This window comes from Glycine max, chromosome 15, assembly GCF_000004515.6.
Source record: "Glycine max cultivar Williams 82 chromosome 15, Glycine_max_v4.0, whole genome shotgun sequence".
Classification (NCBI taxonomy): Eukaryota; Viridiplantae; Streptophyta; class Magnoliopsida; order Fabales; family Fabaceae; genus Glycine; species Glycine max.
Window position 1 is genome coordinate 1116249 of NC_038251.2, and position 14882 is coordinate 1131130.

The following is a 14882-nucleotide window of genomic DNA, read 5'->3' on the forward strand; positions in this document are numbered from 1 at the left end:
ATTTCTAATGAATTCGCAGCATAACTTTTTAAAAAAAAACTATCTTAATAATTTCTCAATGAATTCGCAGCATAATTTTACAGACTAATATTTCTTAATCATTGCATTTAGCATAGGTAGCAATACTTCTAACTAAAGGTGACAAAAAAAAAATACTACTATATGAATATCATGACAATATAAATTAAGTTTTTCAAATTATTTTACATATTATATTTATATTTGTATAATAAAAATTAATTATTAACAAAACAGATGGAATGATAAAAAAAATATATTATATATATCACTCAAATGGCAACACATTAATCCGAACACACAGGTACATACACCAATATATTACATAAGGTAATATGTAGATTCTAAATTAATTTATTCTAGTAACTAGTAACAACTCAGAAATAAACAACCAACGGCAGAATATGATGTTCTCTGGGCAGTTAAGCTCATCATAACTAGTCATCTGGCTACCAGATGTTGGCTTATTGGGGTCTTCCTTCTGAAATCTGAAAAAAAATAATTAGTTGATAAAGTGAGAAGTATATTTTAGGAGGTAAATTGCAGAATTATAATATAATTAATTATAAAATTAGTGGTTAAGATTTTTAAAAAAGTATATATCTCGTCAGAATTTCAATTATTATCTTTTAATAAGCGATTTTAAATTTGTATATATGTTTCATTTGGCAGCTAGGAGATTCACCTTAACAATTAGAAATCCTTGGTCACAACCAAATGCAAGCCTGCAGGAAGCAGTGATGTGATGACTGTTAGTAAGAAATTACAGTTATAGCAAGTGTTTTTTATTTTTAGTTTTCTTTTTTTTGGTAGTCAAAGGAAGTTTCAGATAATTACTGAGATGATCCTTTCTTGTATCCAATACTCCATACTCTCTTGAGACCAAAGTTCAACGTGGTTTGAAGCCTGCAAGTTAATGGCAAATGACATCAGTTAAAAATGGTATAAAGCAGAAAGTTTCTTTAACTTGCTAACTAAATGTAGTTTTGAACGAGAACATGCAGGGTGTAAATTTTCATTTATAGGATTGATGCCAAAATAAAAAGAGAAAAAAAAAACATGAACACATAAATCAAAATCAGACCTCCAAATTCCAATAGCTAATGAAGTACCTGTAAGTGACAGCATCCCATATTTTAACAGTAGAATCCTCTGAAGCTGTTATTATTATAGGAAGCTCAGGATGAGCACATATTGCTGTAACATTGTTTTCATGTCCTTCAAGCGTCTGTACACAGTTTCTAGAATGATAATCCCATACCTGTAGAAATGTGGATTAAGGTTTTGATGGGAAATATCTCAAAAGACAGAAAAACAGATAAGACTAAGGAGTAATTATATATTGATATGCAAACCTTGGCAGTGTAATCATCAGAACCACTTAAAAGATATTGTTTGTCGTTGGTTATGAAGTAATCAACACAATTCACTCCTTTCTGGTGTCCTTCCAGGGTAAAATTTGGAGCAGAGGAATCAAGGCTCCAGATCTACAAAGTACAAAAGGAGAAAATTAAGTAAAGACAAATGTTGATCAGTATTGTTAAGAAATTAAAAGGAAAAATGTTTTCATTAAGATGTCCAAAATTGTGCTGTCCATAATTTTTTTTTACGCTCTCGTGTGTTCTTCACAATAAATATTTTCTTTTTTTTAGTTCCTTAACGAATGCCTTAAGGGCACTGGTAAGTAATACCTTAAGTAAAATATTAGTCAATTAAGTTATGCAGTTATAAGATTTGCAGCTAAGGGATACTATCATACCTTCAAGGTGCCATCAAGGGATGCACTAGCAAAGGTAGATGGATCCTTAGGGTTGAATGCCACTTGCATCACATAATGTGAGTGCCCTTCAAAGTTCTCATAACAAGACCAACCTTTCCTCCAATTCCACAATTTTAGAACCTGATCATCTGAAGCTGATATTACATATGGCAGGACAGGATGAACAGCTAAACTCCTGATATAATCTTTATGTTCCGCAAATTCTACTATCTTTTCCATTTTGTCATAATTGTAGACGTGAATGTTTTTGTCATCCGTAGCTGCAACAATCCAGTTTTCCCGAGCAATGAACTTTGCTGATCTCACTGCAAGCATTAAGACAAAAAGAACAGAACAGACATAAGACACGTAGAGAAAATAAGATTACATCAAATCAGAGGAAGCAAAAATTCGTAAATCACACCAGCGTTGACATTTACCTGGAGATTCGCTGATTTTTAAAGACTTCTCTTCAGTCTGTCATATTATCAAAATACATGTTAACAACAAACTCCCAAGTCCTACCTCGAAAACAGATGTCAGTTTTAGGTTTTCTTTTTCTTTTTCATTAATATCAATTATTCCAGTTTCTTTCATAGTATTTAAGTGCAGATATAATTCTTTACCTTTGTCTGATAGTTCCAAATAGAAATAGTTCCTGAATACAAACCCAGTAGAATCCTGCATGAAAAAAGTATTAGATGTAAGTATTTGTTGTACTTGCTATAGATAACGATAAAGTTAACATTTTTTTTTTATCTGCAGAAGTCTATATTAAACAAGTCAATTAGAAGTGTTGTTACCATGGCTCAGTTGGATGCATATCAACAGATTTCACTCTTGCCGTGTTTTGAACAAATTCATGCTGATCCAGAAATAATTAGCAGGAAAATAATGTTAAGCTTTTCTTATCGGAAAACAAAATTTGGATAGGAATGGATAAAAAATAAGTAAAATTAATAGATAATATAGAAAATAACAATACCTCAAATTCAAAGGAGAGGGTCTGTTCCTACAGCATCAACATTGTCGTAAGAAGCAATAAGCAAACTAGTCAGTTCATACTTCATAGTAACATATTTCATAAAGCTAAAAGCATGCATGGCAATATCAAGAAATTGGCCTACCCAGACATATTATGCGAAAACCCTTTTCTTCCCGTAATAACCAAGATTAAATTAAAAAAAAAAAAACGAAATAGCTTGATTGTTGGATTAATGACACGATTTTGATCTTATGTTTCATAAGCTTTCTTAAGACATCCGTCCTTTCGAGCATAATCATATACAACGTTTTTTCAACTTCTTATATGTTGGACTCACTCAGGTGCATGCTTTCTTTAAGAAGTTATATCAACAGAAGAACTCCGACATATTGATTTTTAATTTTGAAGGTTAAAATATATTTATTTTCCCAATGAATTTCCTTATTATAGCTAAAAATAAAATAATAAATACGTAATATTGTTTCACTAACTTATTTTTTATAAGTAATTGATAAAGCCTTTTAAAAAATTGATAAATAGAAAAGAACGATTTTAAATTGGGCTTTGCCCATTATAACTGTTTGTAGACATAACTTACTATCCTAATGGTGATAAAAAAAAAAAAAAAAAAAACACCTTACTATCCTAAAGGTTATATAAATGCATTACAAAAATAATTTAATTAGAATGTAGTGATTTTTTACATTATTATTATCTGATTATGAATTATAATATATGATAATATTGCTTTTACAACAATTATTTCGAAAACATATTTAGAATAATTTTTAATTATTGACAATCTAAAATTCATACTATATTGAAGAAAAAAAAGTGGCACAGGATTAAGAAAGTATATAAATAATTTCATTAAGGAGATTGCTTTCAGAATCACAAGAGGAAGAATGAGATGACCCACCATATTGTAAACAAATTGGAGGGTTGATCCAAAGATGGTTGATTGCTAGAAGAGAAATTGTAGATATGGAAAGAGGTCGGGGGGATTTTTACTTATATAGTTAAGGATTCTTCGCAGTTAAGAAAACGAAGAAAAAATGAGTCAAGAAAAATGAGGTTCCTAGAAGGGTCATTCAGTGCCTTTGCTTCCGTAGATTATGCTTACGCGTCACAGTAGACGGCCCAGATTAAGCTTCCAAGTTGGAAAACAACGTACGCCATTTATTCAAATTTGTATGGCCGTCGATCACGCGTAACAGAGTCCATTTCTTAATATCGACAATTTATCTACTATTAAAAAATGTTTGGATATACTCACTTATTAAGAAATGAATAATAATATTAAAAAAAATATCTTAACCATCCCATTCATAAGAAAAAACACACCCTAAATAACAATATTAGAATTTAATATGCTTTCATTGTTGATACAAAAACTTCCAATAAAAAAATAACATTAATATAATATTAATTGATATAATATTTAAGACAATTATATAAAAAATAACAAATTTATTATATATAACACTTTATTACCACGGCATGTAAAATTAGTGTATGTATTGTTTTTTTTTCATTATAAATAAATTTTAAATTGTTTCCAAGTTTATGATATGAAACATTAATAAGTCATGAGTTTAATCTTAAGACCGTTGATGTACAAACATTTATATTATCAATTGATTAAAAATTTAAAAAATTATTAACATAACTTGTAAAGTAGGTATTTGATAAGATATTTTAATTAATTTTTAATTATTTTATTATTTTAAAAAATTATTTAATTATTTGATAAATGAGTTTTTTTTTAATAATTTTTAGTATTTTTTTATATGTTATTTGAAGTAGATTTTTTAAAAATGGTAGTTTATAACTCATTTTTTATATTTGTTTCTTTTTTTATTTTTAAACATTTATTAGATTTCCTTTTCTATACTATTTTATATTCAATGTAAATTTTTATTATTTTTAACTTTTTATTATATATGATATTCACAAAGGTATATAATAAGTTTATGTAGTTTTTTTATATTTTTATTTGGATATTTTATAAATAAAAAGCTGCAGGTGTTTAAAATTAATTTAACACTAAAATTATAAATACTATAAAATATATTTTTATCCAGAAAATAAAATTAAAATTTATATAAAATCATCACTTTAACTGATAATTTTATGAAGACTTAAGATTGAATGAAATAGTTTTTCAACTTTTAGTTATCTTTTTAATTAGTTTCATCTAACATAATTTAATTGTCATAAAAAATAATAATTTTATTATTTATAATATTTCCTTGTTAGACGATAGTGTAAAAAAAAGTACACTATTAATATAATTAAATTAATTTTCAATAAAAAAAAAGACCCTATAATGGGCTAAGTCAAACATAGCTTCCAAGTCCTTTCGTCCCCTGGGCCCCTTCCTCGTTACCGGTCTCAATTTCAAAAGCCCTTAATTTCCTCCCGGCTGCATTCAAATACAAATTTTCACTTTTAATTTTTTTTATCAACAAAATATAATATACTATATGTTTAATTTATACACTCTGTGGATAAAAAAGTATTTGCACAAATAAATTTTTTGTTATGAATATTAATAATTGACAAAGGTGAAGAATATTTCACACTAATAACATGATAACAAAAAAAAATTGTTTTTTAATCTTTCTTGAATATGTGATCCTAACATGCTTAGTAGACCTTCCACACCTTACCATCACCTCTTTTCTCTCTAGCTACACCTTACAATTGCTTCATTTTCTTTCTCACTAACCCTTCTTCCTTCATAGTCTCCAACCACCCCTCCCTCTCTGACACCACCCCAATTGTCGCCACTGATTTCAACCTTAGAATCGTTGATGGTGGTAACTTTGACAGTGGTGGAGAATTAACAATGTTTTGATGACGATTATTTTTGCTGATTTATAGATCTGAGCTTGAATTGTTGGTTGGTGGTTGATGATGTTCAATGGTGGTGTGTCAACGAGGAAAAGTGTGATGGTGAAGCTAGCGTGATTGGGAGAGATTGCTCCCCATCGTAACCCATCATAGAAGCAACGAATCTACTAGATCTATAGTGTTCCATGCTGACCAATGCCACACACCACCACAAAACCCAAACCTGAGATACTACTATGAAAGTCAAATGCGATACATTACCACAAAATCATTATTCGACAAGATCTTTTAAAGACTTTGTCGAAGTGGTGATGACGCAATGATAGTTTATGTGGCGGAGTGAATCAACACAACCTAAATATGAGAGTTCTATTTTTTCTTCTTAAATTTAGATTTGATTTTTCTCTATCTTCATGCTATAATAGTTCTAAAACTTATTTGTTTGGTTAATATTGGCCGTATAACTTTAATTTTATGGTAAACACTGATTTAATATTGATTCTATTGATCTTCACGAATGTTGGTCGCTATTGGTTTGTTGTTTTGGTGAGTTGAGGGATGTTATAATGTTTTGTTACTCTTTTTTTTGGACAAAGGGGGAAGAAGGATGGTGTGATTGCATCCTTACAATTGGGGATTGTTGGTAGCCGAAGAGAAGAAGGCAGTCAAGAATCATGGTGGTTCTGGACTGAGAAAAGAAGGAAAAAAAGAAGAATAAAAAAGAGAATTATTAGTGATAAAATGTGGATGATATATTATATTAACATGTATCAATCTAAAGACGTTTATTTTTTATACATCATACATAAGAATATTTATTTTTCCATTGTGTCATATGACAAAAAATGAACTTCTCTCTGATACACTTTAAACTCATACAAACTCATACCTACATAAAAAAACAACTCGAATTCATGATCAATAATTTTCTTGATATATTTATTCGATAAATAGTTTTTTAATAATATTAAAATTGTCAACTACTCGAATAATCTATGATCCTTATCCCTGATCGCGCGCGAATTAACAAATTTTGGTTGCACTCTTTCGTCTAGCAAATTAACGAAATGATACAGAGTAGAGACAGCAAGTCGTTGAAAGGAAAAAAGATGCACTCAAATGAAAAAGGATGAAATATAATCAAAAGTACTGCTATATATTAATTCATAAAGTTGAAAAGTGATATATTTAAATAGTTAACAATTGAGCGATAACGGAGTTGCACTTTCGATATTTGACATTATTATTATCCTGATCGATTAGAACAACGAACCCTCATGACTCATTCCAATGAAAAGAGAAAAAAAAAACGAGAGAAACAGAAAAGCAAATGAAAAAAAAAATGATTATATTCAGACAAAAATATCGTCAAGAAACACTTGCACGGTTCCACCGCGATTTTCCTTTTTGTACACGTTCGTTTCTGCGTCAGTTTGACCTCAATTTCATTTGCATTAACATGTTTTTTTTCCTCCTCTTCTTCAAATTATATACTTCTAACCACGTGCAATATATGCCAACATATGAGTCCTTTATCGGTTAATCCTAGCCACTTTCACAAAAAATATCATTATAAGATAGGTTTCTGTCCTCAGTGCCTTGGCCACTATGATTTTAATGGCACAGAAGACGCGGTTATGCTTTGATGATCCTGAAAGTTGACTTTTGGTAGTGATATTTTAGGGAAACCCAAATGAATCAATCTGGAAATCATTATACCTATGAAACTATACAAGAATGAATGCAGATATATTAGAGTCATGAGGTGGTATATTCCAAGAATAAACTCCTCCACTCACCACGTTTTCCAAAGCCTACTTTGTCACTTTCAAGTTCATCCCGTAGAATAAGGGACGACCCTGGTCATCAAAAACCAACTAAAATGCCATAACTGCCTTCCTAATAATCTTGTATCGAGCATTTGTATATCTTTTTTGTTTATAAAGTGACAGGAGAGTGTGGATGTGGATGGCTTTAATTAATTTCAAGTTTCTCACTACGTGTAATAATGTTCATAAATTTCCCTGCTCCTTGGTACAATGGTACTAGCATGGTTTCTTTCTAATAATCCTTAACGCGCGCATTTCTTATATAGAAGACACTGACTACAAAATGATTAGACTTCAGTGCACCGCCAGAGGATCAGACGAGGCTGTTCTTTCTAGAGATTCATGCAACCGATCACCAAGAGTCCAAGATAGTGGAACTAAAACTTTTTAAATATAACAAAAAAAAATCTTTTTGAATATGATCAATTTAGTCAATAGACACATTATGGCTTCAATTGTGACCCTTGATTCAACTGAATTTGGGGAGAACATCTCAACTTTCTGAATTTATGTGTGGGGAAATATATTTTTCATCTCATGACTCATTTTTTAGTGACTTTAGTTTTTTATTTTTAAAAATATTTTTTACCGTCTTAGTTTTTATTTTTTCTTCATTTATAGTTGTTATTATAGTTTCTGCCTTTCCGCCTTTAAGTATTAATGCCTCTAAAGGAATGACGTGGTAGCCATGTGACATGCCAGTAGAGATGTTTGTAGTGGGTTTAATTTGATTTTTTTAGATAAAAAGTCATTCAAATTAAATATAAAATAAAGATGTAATTCAATTTAAATATAACATTAAACTTGAACCAAATCAAATCAAACTTTTAGAATTTAGTTTAATTTGATTAGATGATTTTTTATTTTTTATTCTATTATCATAATTTATAATCTATCAACTAAATTTACATAATTATTATGTTATATTATTTTAAAAATGAATTTTATTTTTTATTAAATTTTATTTAATATATTTTAGTTAAAAATTATTATTTTTACTTCTATTTAATATAAATATAAAATGATATTAGCAATTTTTTTTTAATATAAAAGTACTTTGTGTTTCACTTTGATATTTAATACTATATTTTTACAATATTAGTACATTCTTTTTTAATATATAAAAATAAAATATGCATCTTTATTATAAAGCAAAAGAAAATTAATAAATTTTTAATACTTATTATTAATTACTACAATAAAAATTAATGTAACTATAATATGCGATTTATTCGGTTTAGTTTGGTGTTTTATAACCAAATATGAAAATCAAACCAAAAGAAATATGCGATTTTTTAGATTTGTGGATTTTGCAATTTTTGGTTTAAGCCGTACCATTTTTTGGACACCCATACTACCAAGTACTAATCTAATGTGGTAATCATGTGTCAATTTTTTTTTAATAAATTATATTTTTACTCTTTTATATTTCTACAAAATTTACTTTGTAATCCCTCAATATTTTGACTGATTTTAGTCTTTGAATAATATTTCAAGTGATATTAATCATTCAATAATTGTTTTGACCAATTTTAATCCCGCAATGTTTTCTATCATTGTTTTTAGTCTCTCTTTTTTAAAATATCACTGTTAAGGGATGATTTGACAATCACATGGCACATGAACTAGTTAGTACTAACGACAGAAAATATTTTTATAATATTGTTCCAAATTAACTCTCATGTATGGCTCAACCAAATTAACTTGAGGTACCCCAATGGCTAAGCTTGGCATCTCGCTTGACACCCATTAAGAACTAAGGACCATTTATCTTTAGGCAATGTCAACACCTTACATTGCGATCTCAAAACATTTGGCAAGTCCCCTTCAACATGCATTACAAAAAAAAAAGAAGAAAAAAACTATTGACTGCAGTTAAGAGGCAATGTCCTCTTTCATATCAAATATCATGCTCATCCATTACATATTTTAGTGGTTTTTAACATAATCAAACATATATTTCAAAACATAAAAAAATATTTGCAGTTGCTTAAATCATCATAAACTAAAAATATTAATATATACATACATATTACATGTTTTTAATTTATACACTAAGGATATGTCTATACATTTATTTATTATCTTATAAAATGGGAATTTTATTAATCATTGTGTTGTAAAAAAAAAAACAAGTTGATCATTGAGAGTACTGGATTAATTGATATAAGATTATTTTAAACTAATCAAAAATTTTAAATTTAAGTCTTAAATACTTAATTATATTAAGTATTTAGAGAAAATTTTGTATGATTCATAATAATCATATTTGATTCAAACAAAATTATCTCTCACTGTATAAACCTATATCAATGCTTATAAAAGGAATATTGTTGTCACATATCATCCTTATTAATAAAAAATATTAAAATAATTCATATAATCTACATGTATGGTATATTGGTTAGTTGAATATAGATTAGTTAGTTGAATATCATATGTGAGTTATTATAAACATTTAATATCTATTTTTATTTTTATAAATAAAAAAATTCAAAATTATATTGTAAAAAAGTAAAGCCTAAATTGATTTGGTTATATGAGAATCAAAATTTAGTTTTTTGGTTTTTGACGCAACTTCATTAAATGAAAAAATAAAACAGATCTTCCATCTCTATGTGGGTGCTTTCCAAATATATATTTTACTCTTTTTAACTTTCAAGAAATACTATTCATTCAAGTTAAATTACTTATTCCCCCGGCCTCTTTCTCACCATTTTTTAAAATTATACCGTTCATTCAAATATAATTACTTATTTATCATTTTCTTCACTATTTATCCAATTAATCCATATTCTTATTACAAACATGTATAACTTGTGATTTTTTTAAAAAAATTATGTAATTATTTTTATTTTAAACACTTGTTTTACAAGCAGATGTTTATGTAGAAGCAAAATGTCTATTTTTTTTTGTCTAGAATTAACCCCTTAAACAATATTTTAAATTTGAATTTTATGGATGAAAAAATTAGATTTAAAGGGGAGAATTTAACTAAAGATGATTCATCAGATTTTTCAACAAAGATTAATCATCATTGACAAAGCTATAGATACTCATTATTAATAACATGGTTAAAAAACTCAGTATTAATAACATGGTTAAAAAAATTTCATTTTTTTTACACGTCACAATACTTGAAAATTTTAATAATAGGAATTTTATGACTAAATTGAAAATAATAATAGTTTAATATGGCTAAGCAAACTAGATTAATGATGTTTTTTAGTTGTTGAAGTACTTAAATTATATATCAAAGAAAATAAAATGGTACGTTACTTTTTGTAGTTTATAAATTATACTATTGTCAACTTTTTAAATCCAAAATAATATTAAATAATAATTGAAATTTCATATATATATATATATATATTATTTTAATTATTTACTTGACATAATACATATTTAATTTACATAAAAAATTATAATTAAATTTAAAACATGAAAATAAAAGTTGCATAAGAAGTTTATTTTTAACTAAATCACATGGTGACAGGAATATAATAAGTTTGGGAGTACAAATCTTTAATATTCTAGTGGCGTCAAGTGATAAAAATAGAGTTAAAAATAGTAAGGATTCATATTTCTATACATCAAATGAAAATATAAATAATATTAGCATATAAAGGATAAAAACAAATATTTAATATTTATTTATTCACGCTAGGCAGAGAATCTCTCAAAATGGGAAAGCAAACAAATTGCATCTGCTCCATCCATTGTGTTCCCTTTTTGAATTCCCCGAGAATCTGATCCATCAATTGTGTGTACCTCATTCATCATGCATAAAAAAAAATAAAAAAAATTCAATCCAATTCCACATGCAACTCTCTCTCGCCGCATACACTAATCTATCTGTCTCTTTCCCTTCCCTTCAGCTCTTAAATTGAATAAACAAGCACAAGTAGAATCTACTAACTCTAGCATGTTTTCCACCCACAAGTCAAATATCAACAATATTAGTGGCTCTTGAGTGCTTCAGCTGCACAAACTTTTGACTCTTTTTGATTCTGCACTGAGGGGCGTTAATTGATTTAAGAAAAGTGATACTACTGAACTCTTTTGAGTTTCAAGAGATTGGTTCGTACAAAAACCAAAAACAAATAATTTGAACGTTTGGTGTTTGTTAAATAAGGAAGTAAAGGAAACCAACAGACAACAGTACCAACTTATTAGCAAATGGAGAAAAATAAACCAATTGTTCATATGTACCTCACTTTGTGCTACTAACTGGATCTTTTGCAGAATGTCCATTTTGTCGATCTACTTGCATTTTATTTATCAAAGAAACGCTTGTAGCTAGCTAGGTAGTCTTATATGATTGACCTTTATGTCAATGTCGCAAATTAGGTATACAATTTGTTCTCGTGATCAATGGAAGTAGAGCACTATAGGAAGTTTGTATTAAAGTACTCAGTTTCCCGCAACTTTCATGAACTGTCCCACGATGCATACTCAATTAGGCTTCGCAGAATTATTTTCCGTGGAGAGAATTTTACATTTCGAAGGGATAGACACAAAGTACCGAACCTTATACTGTTAAGAAAGTGTGATAGGATTAGTGATGGACTCATGGTATCAATTTTATGAATAATCAAACTGATCCTGAAATCATTAAAATCTAGCGGCCAAATTATGGGTGGGATGACAATAATAATTTTATTCGTTTGTCTTTATAACCAGCAATCCAGATGTAGAGTTTCTAGTGGTGAATCTTTAAAGTGGGATATGGATCGGATGATGTTGATGGGGTCACTACTGCCTTCAATTAATGCGTAAACTGTAACATTCTCCTAACCAAACCTAACCTTATTTGCCTGTTATTGGCTTAAGAACTACTTAATTCTGTACTGTTTAATTTGTCACACGGTTTGATATGCTACGTGTAGAAAAAGAGCTTATTATATATATATATGTGTGTGTATTAATTAACGGTAGGTCTAAATAAGTTTGACCCATTTCAATAGAAGAAACGTGGCTAGGAGCTGATTTTTAGTGAGATTACAATCTGATAAAGCCAAGTAAAAATAATGTTGTTATTTATACTCAACTTGTTCAATAAACAAAGCTAGGAGTAACTATTCAGTTTAAATGACCCTTATTTTGAATCTGAATCCGAAGAAAAAGAGAATTTTTGAGTGAGGAGGAATGTAGAAGACAACTATGCTACAGAGCAGGCACCTCTTGATTTTTAATTAGAGCTAGTATGCATGCACAGAATGAGAATATATATGGAGAACTTTTTCCTTCTATGGATATATATTTAGTGAATTGTGTCCTGCAATGCTGCCACGCATTGGAAGAGGATTTGCATGACATGCTTGCCAACTTCTCACGCACTTGCCTTAATTATTGGAAGAGTCAAAAGGGAAAGGACTTTTGAAGGTTGGTTTTTCCTCCCAAGGAAGGGCCTTGAATTAAAAATAGAATTATACCAATATTCTTGTAGTAACGTATTTTTATAATTTTTTTAATATTTTCCTCATATTAATTATCTTATTTTATGTTTTTTCCTCTTAACAATAAAAAAATAAATTACATATAAATATTAATGTATTTTCTCTTCTTTATATATTTATAGACACATAATTAAAAAGAGAGGGCATCACTATCCAAAAGTAGTTAAAAACCAAATAACCTAAGAAACAGTTTTTGGGATTTACGAAACAGTATAGACAAAGTGGACTTTTATTTGTTCGACATGAACTATCTCCACAGTGTTGTTTTATTCAGATAACTATTTGTTTGTTTTAGATTTTACAACATCATTATCGAAATATTTTGGCTTGAGATATTATTCGCAAGGGAAAGAAATTTTTCTTTCCTCCCCATCTTGCATTTGAGGTTGGAAACAAACAAGCACTTTGACCATAAAAATACGTTTTTCCTATGCTTACGGCACAGTCGGCACAATGAAACGGAAGGAACAACTCTTTTGCCAAAGCCAAATTGCTACTATCTGCCGCACTGTACATGCATGTTGTAAAGTAGAAATTAGTTTTTTTTTTTGTGTAACTTTATTGCCTAACTGGATTGTGGTTAAGATAATAAGGTTAATTAATTTAACTCTTGTGCCTATTGTTAAACACCAAGTTAATTTCTGAATCACGGATTGAATATCATAGAGATCGAGTGGGGTGACGATGTTTACTCGACTGGTGACTACAAAGACTAGAGAGTGAGAGTAACTTATAATTTATAAAGTTTGTCACTTTTACATTAAAAAAAATATTCTTTTTCTGGTTGATATCATTACATATGTGCGTTGTTGATATTTAAATATGCTATATTCTACCTTTTATGAAGAAAAATATGGACAAATTAACGAGGAAAGTCAAAAGCATGGGTAAAATAAGGGAAAAGTGCAATGCATGTCGCAAGGTTGGAATTTGTACTGTGCCATAAGGTAATCATATTTCAATATTCCAACGGCAGCCAAATCTTATTGACACTTATTACTTTTCGAGTTTAATGATTATTACCATTGTTATAAAAATTAATAAATTTATTATTCATAGGTATGATTCAATGCATAAATCTTATTTTTTTATTATTATTTTTTTCTATTCACTTCACATCACTTGTTATGTTTATAGTTTTCTATCTTTCATCACTTTCCTTTTAACTATATATTACTATAATACTTTCATGAATAATTTTGTTATGCATAAAATTATGATTTAATGAAAGGTGTTTTTAGCACCCCAAATGAATCACAATGAAAGGGATCCAAAAACTGTAAGAGATTATATAGTTGATGATGATTTAATATAATTAATGAATAATACTTATACCAACATGTGTATTTTTCTCGAAAGTATCCTAAAAAGTATGTGAGTGAGGATAAATTACACTAAAAAGTCTTTTGCTGGTATGTGGAGATAATTAATGATTTTGAAAGAAAGCGAGGAGTGTTAGAGTTAATTGTCAAAGTCTCAGAAAGTGATACCTATAGAGGGTTTTGATTGGTGATCGGTGGAGGATTCTAACTAACAAGAATGTTGAATGAAGTGTTACTGTAAGAGTCGCCGAGAAATTGACAATCATAGGCATTACAATGTGCAACCAAAGGACCATATGAACATCCATGCTACCAATCAGGTTTAACTCAGTTGGTTGACATTCATACCAATTATTGTTATTTTATTGTTGTTGCTAAAGACCAATAAGACATTTCTATTGTACTCTTTCTAACATATTTTTTTAGAATTAACTAAAATTTGTTAAAAATTACAAAATTATTAATAAAACTCATTAAATAAAAAGTGAGACCCACAAATTTTTGTAATTCTCAATCAATTTTAGTCCATAACAAAAAGTATATTTAAAATAATATATTAGAAAGTATATTGTCAGCAATTCTCTTAGATACTTTTGTTGTTGTTGTAAGATTGTTTTAATTAAAATTCTAAAACTGACAATAGATTATGCACAT

The 14882-nt window shown here is 28.5% G+C and overlaps 1 protein-coding gene across 2 annotated transcripts; it reads right to left on the minus strand.

The window, feature by feature from the left end:
- Positions 1-261: 261 nt before the first annotated feature.
- LOC100807969 (coatomer subunit beta'-2) lies at positions 262-3754 on the minus strand. Of its 2 annotated transcripts, none has more exons than XM_003546289.4 (11): positions 3682-3754; positions 2763-2789; positions 2581-2642; positions 2404-2458; positions 2218-2254; positions 1778-2103; positions 1374-1505; positions 1131-1279; positions 856-924; positions 704-743; positions 262-506 (listed from the first exon to the last, which is right to left on the minus strand). In XM_003546289.4, the coding sequence occupies exons 1-11, from the start codon at positions 3682-3684 to the stop codon at positions 483-485; spliced, it is 924 nt and encodes a 307-aa protein (XP_003546337.1). In that variant the 5' UTR covers positions 3685-3754; the 3' UTR covers positions 262-482. The 2 variants fall into 2 exon arrangements, with proteins under 2 accessions (XP_003546337.1, XP_006597148.1); XM_006597085.3 differs by having other exon boundaries at positions 2763-2783; positions 3682-3748.
- Positions 3755-14882: the final 11128 nt, after the last annotated feature.

What these genes read in the sequence shown, in the direction of transcription:
- LOC100807969 (XM_003546289.4), bottom strand. An exon ending in AAAAATCAGCGAATCTCCAG is followed by an intron (nt 2,104 to 2,217) that starts GTAAATGTCAAC and finishes TAATGCTTGCAG; the next exon opens with TGAGATCAGCAAAGTTCATT. An exon ending in AAGGATTTCTAATTGTTAAG is followed by an intron (nt 507 to 703) that starts GTGAATCTCCTA and finishes ATTTTTTTTCAG; the next exon opens with ATTTCAGAAGGAAGACCCCA.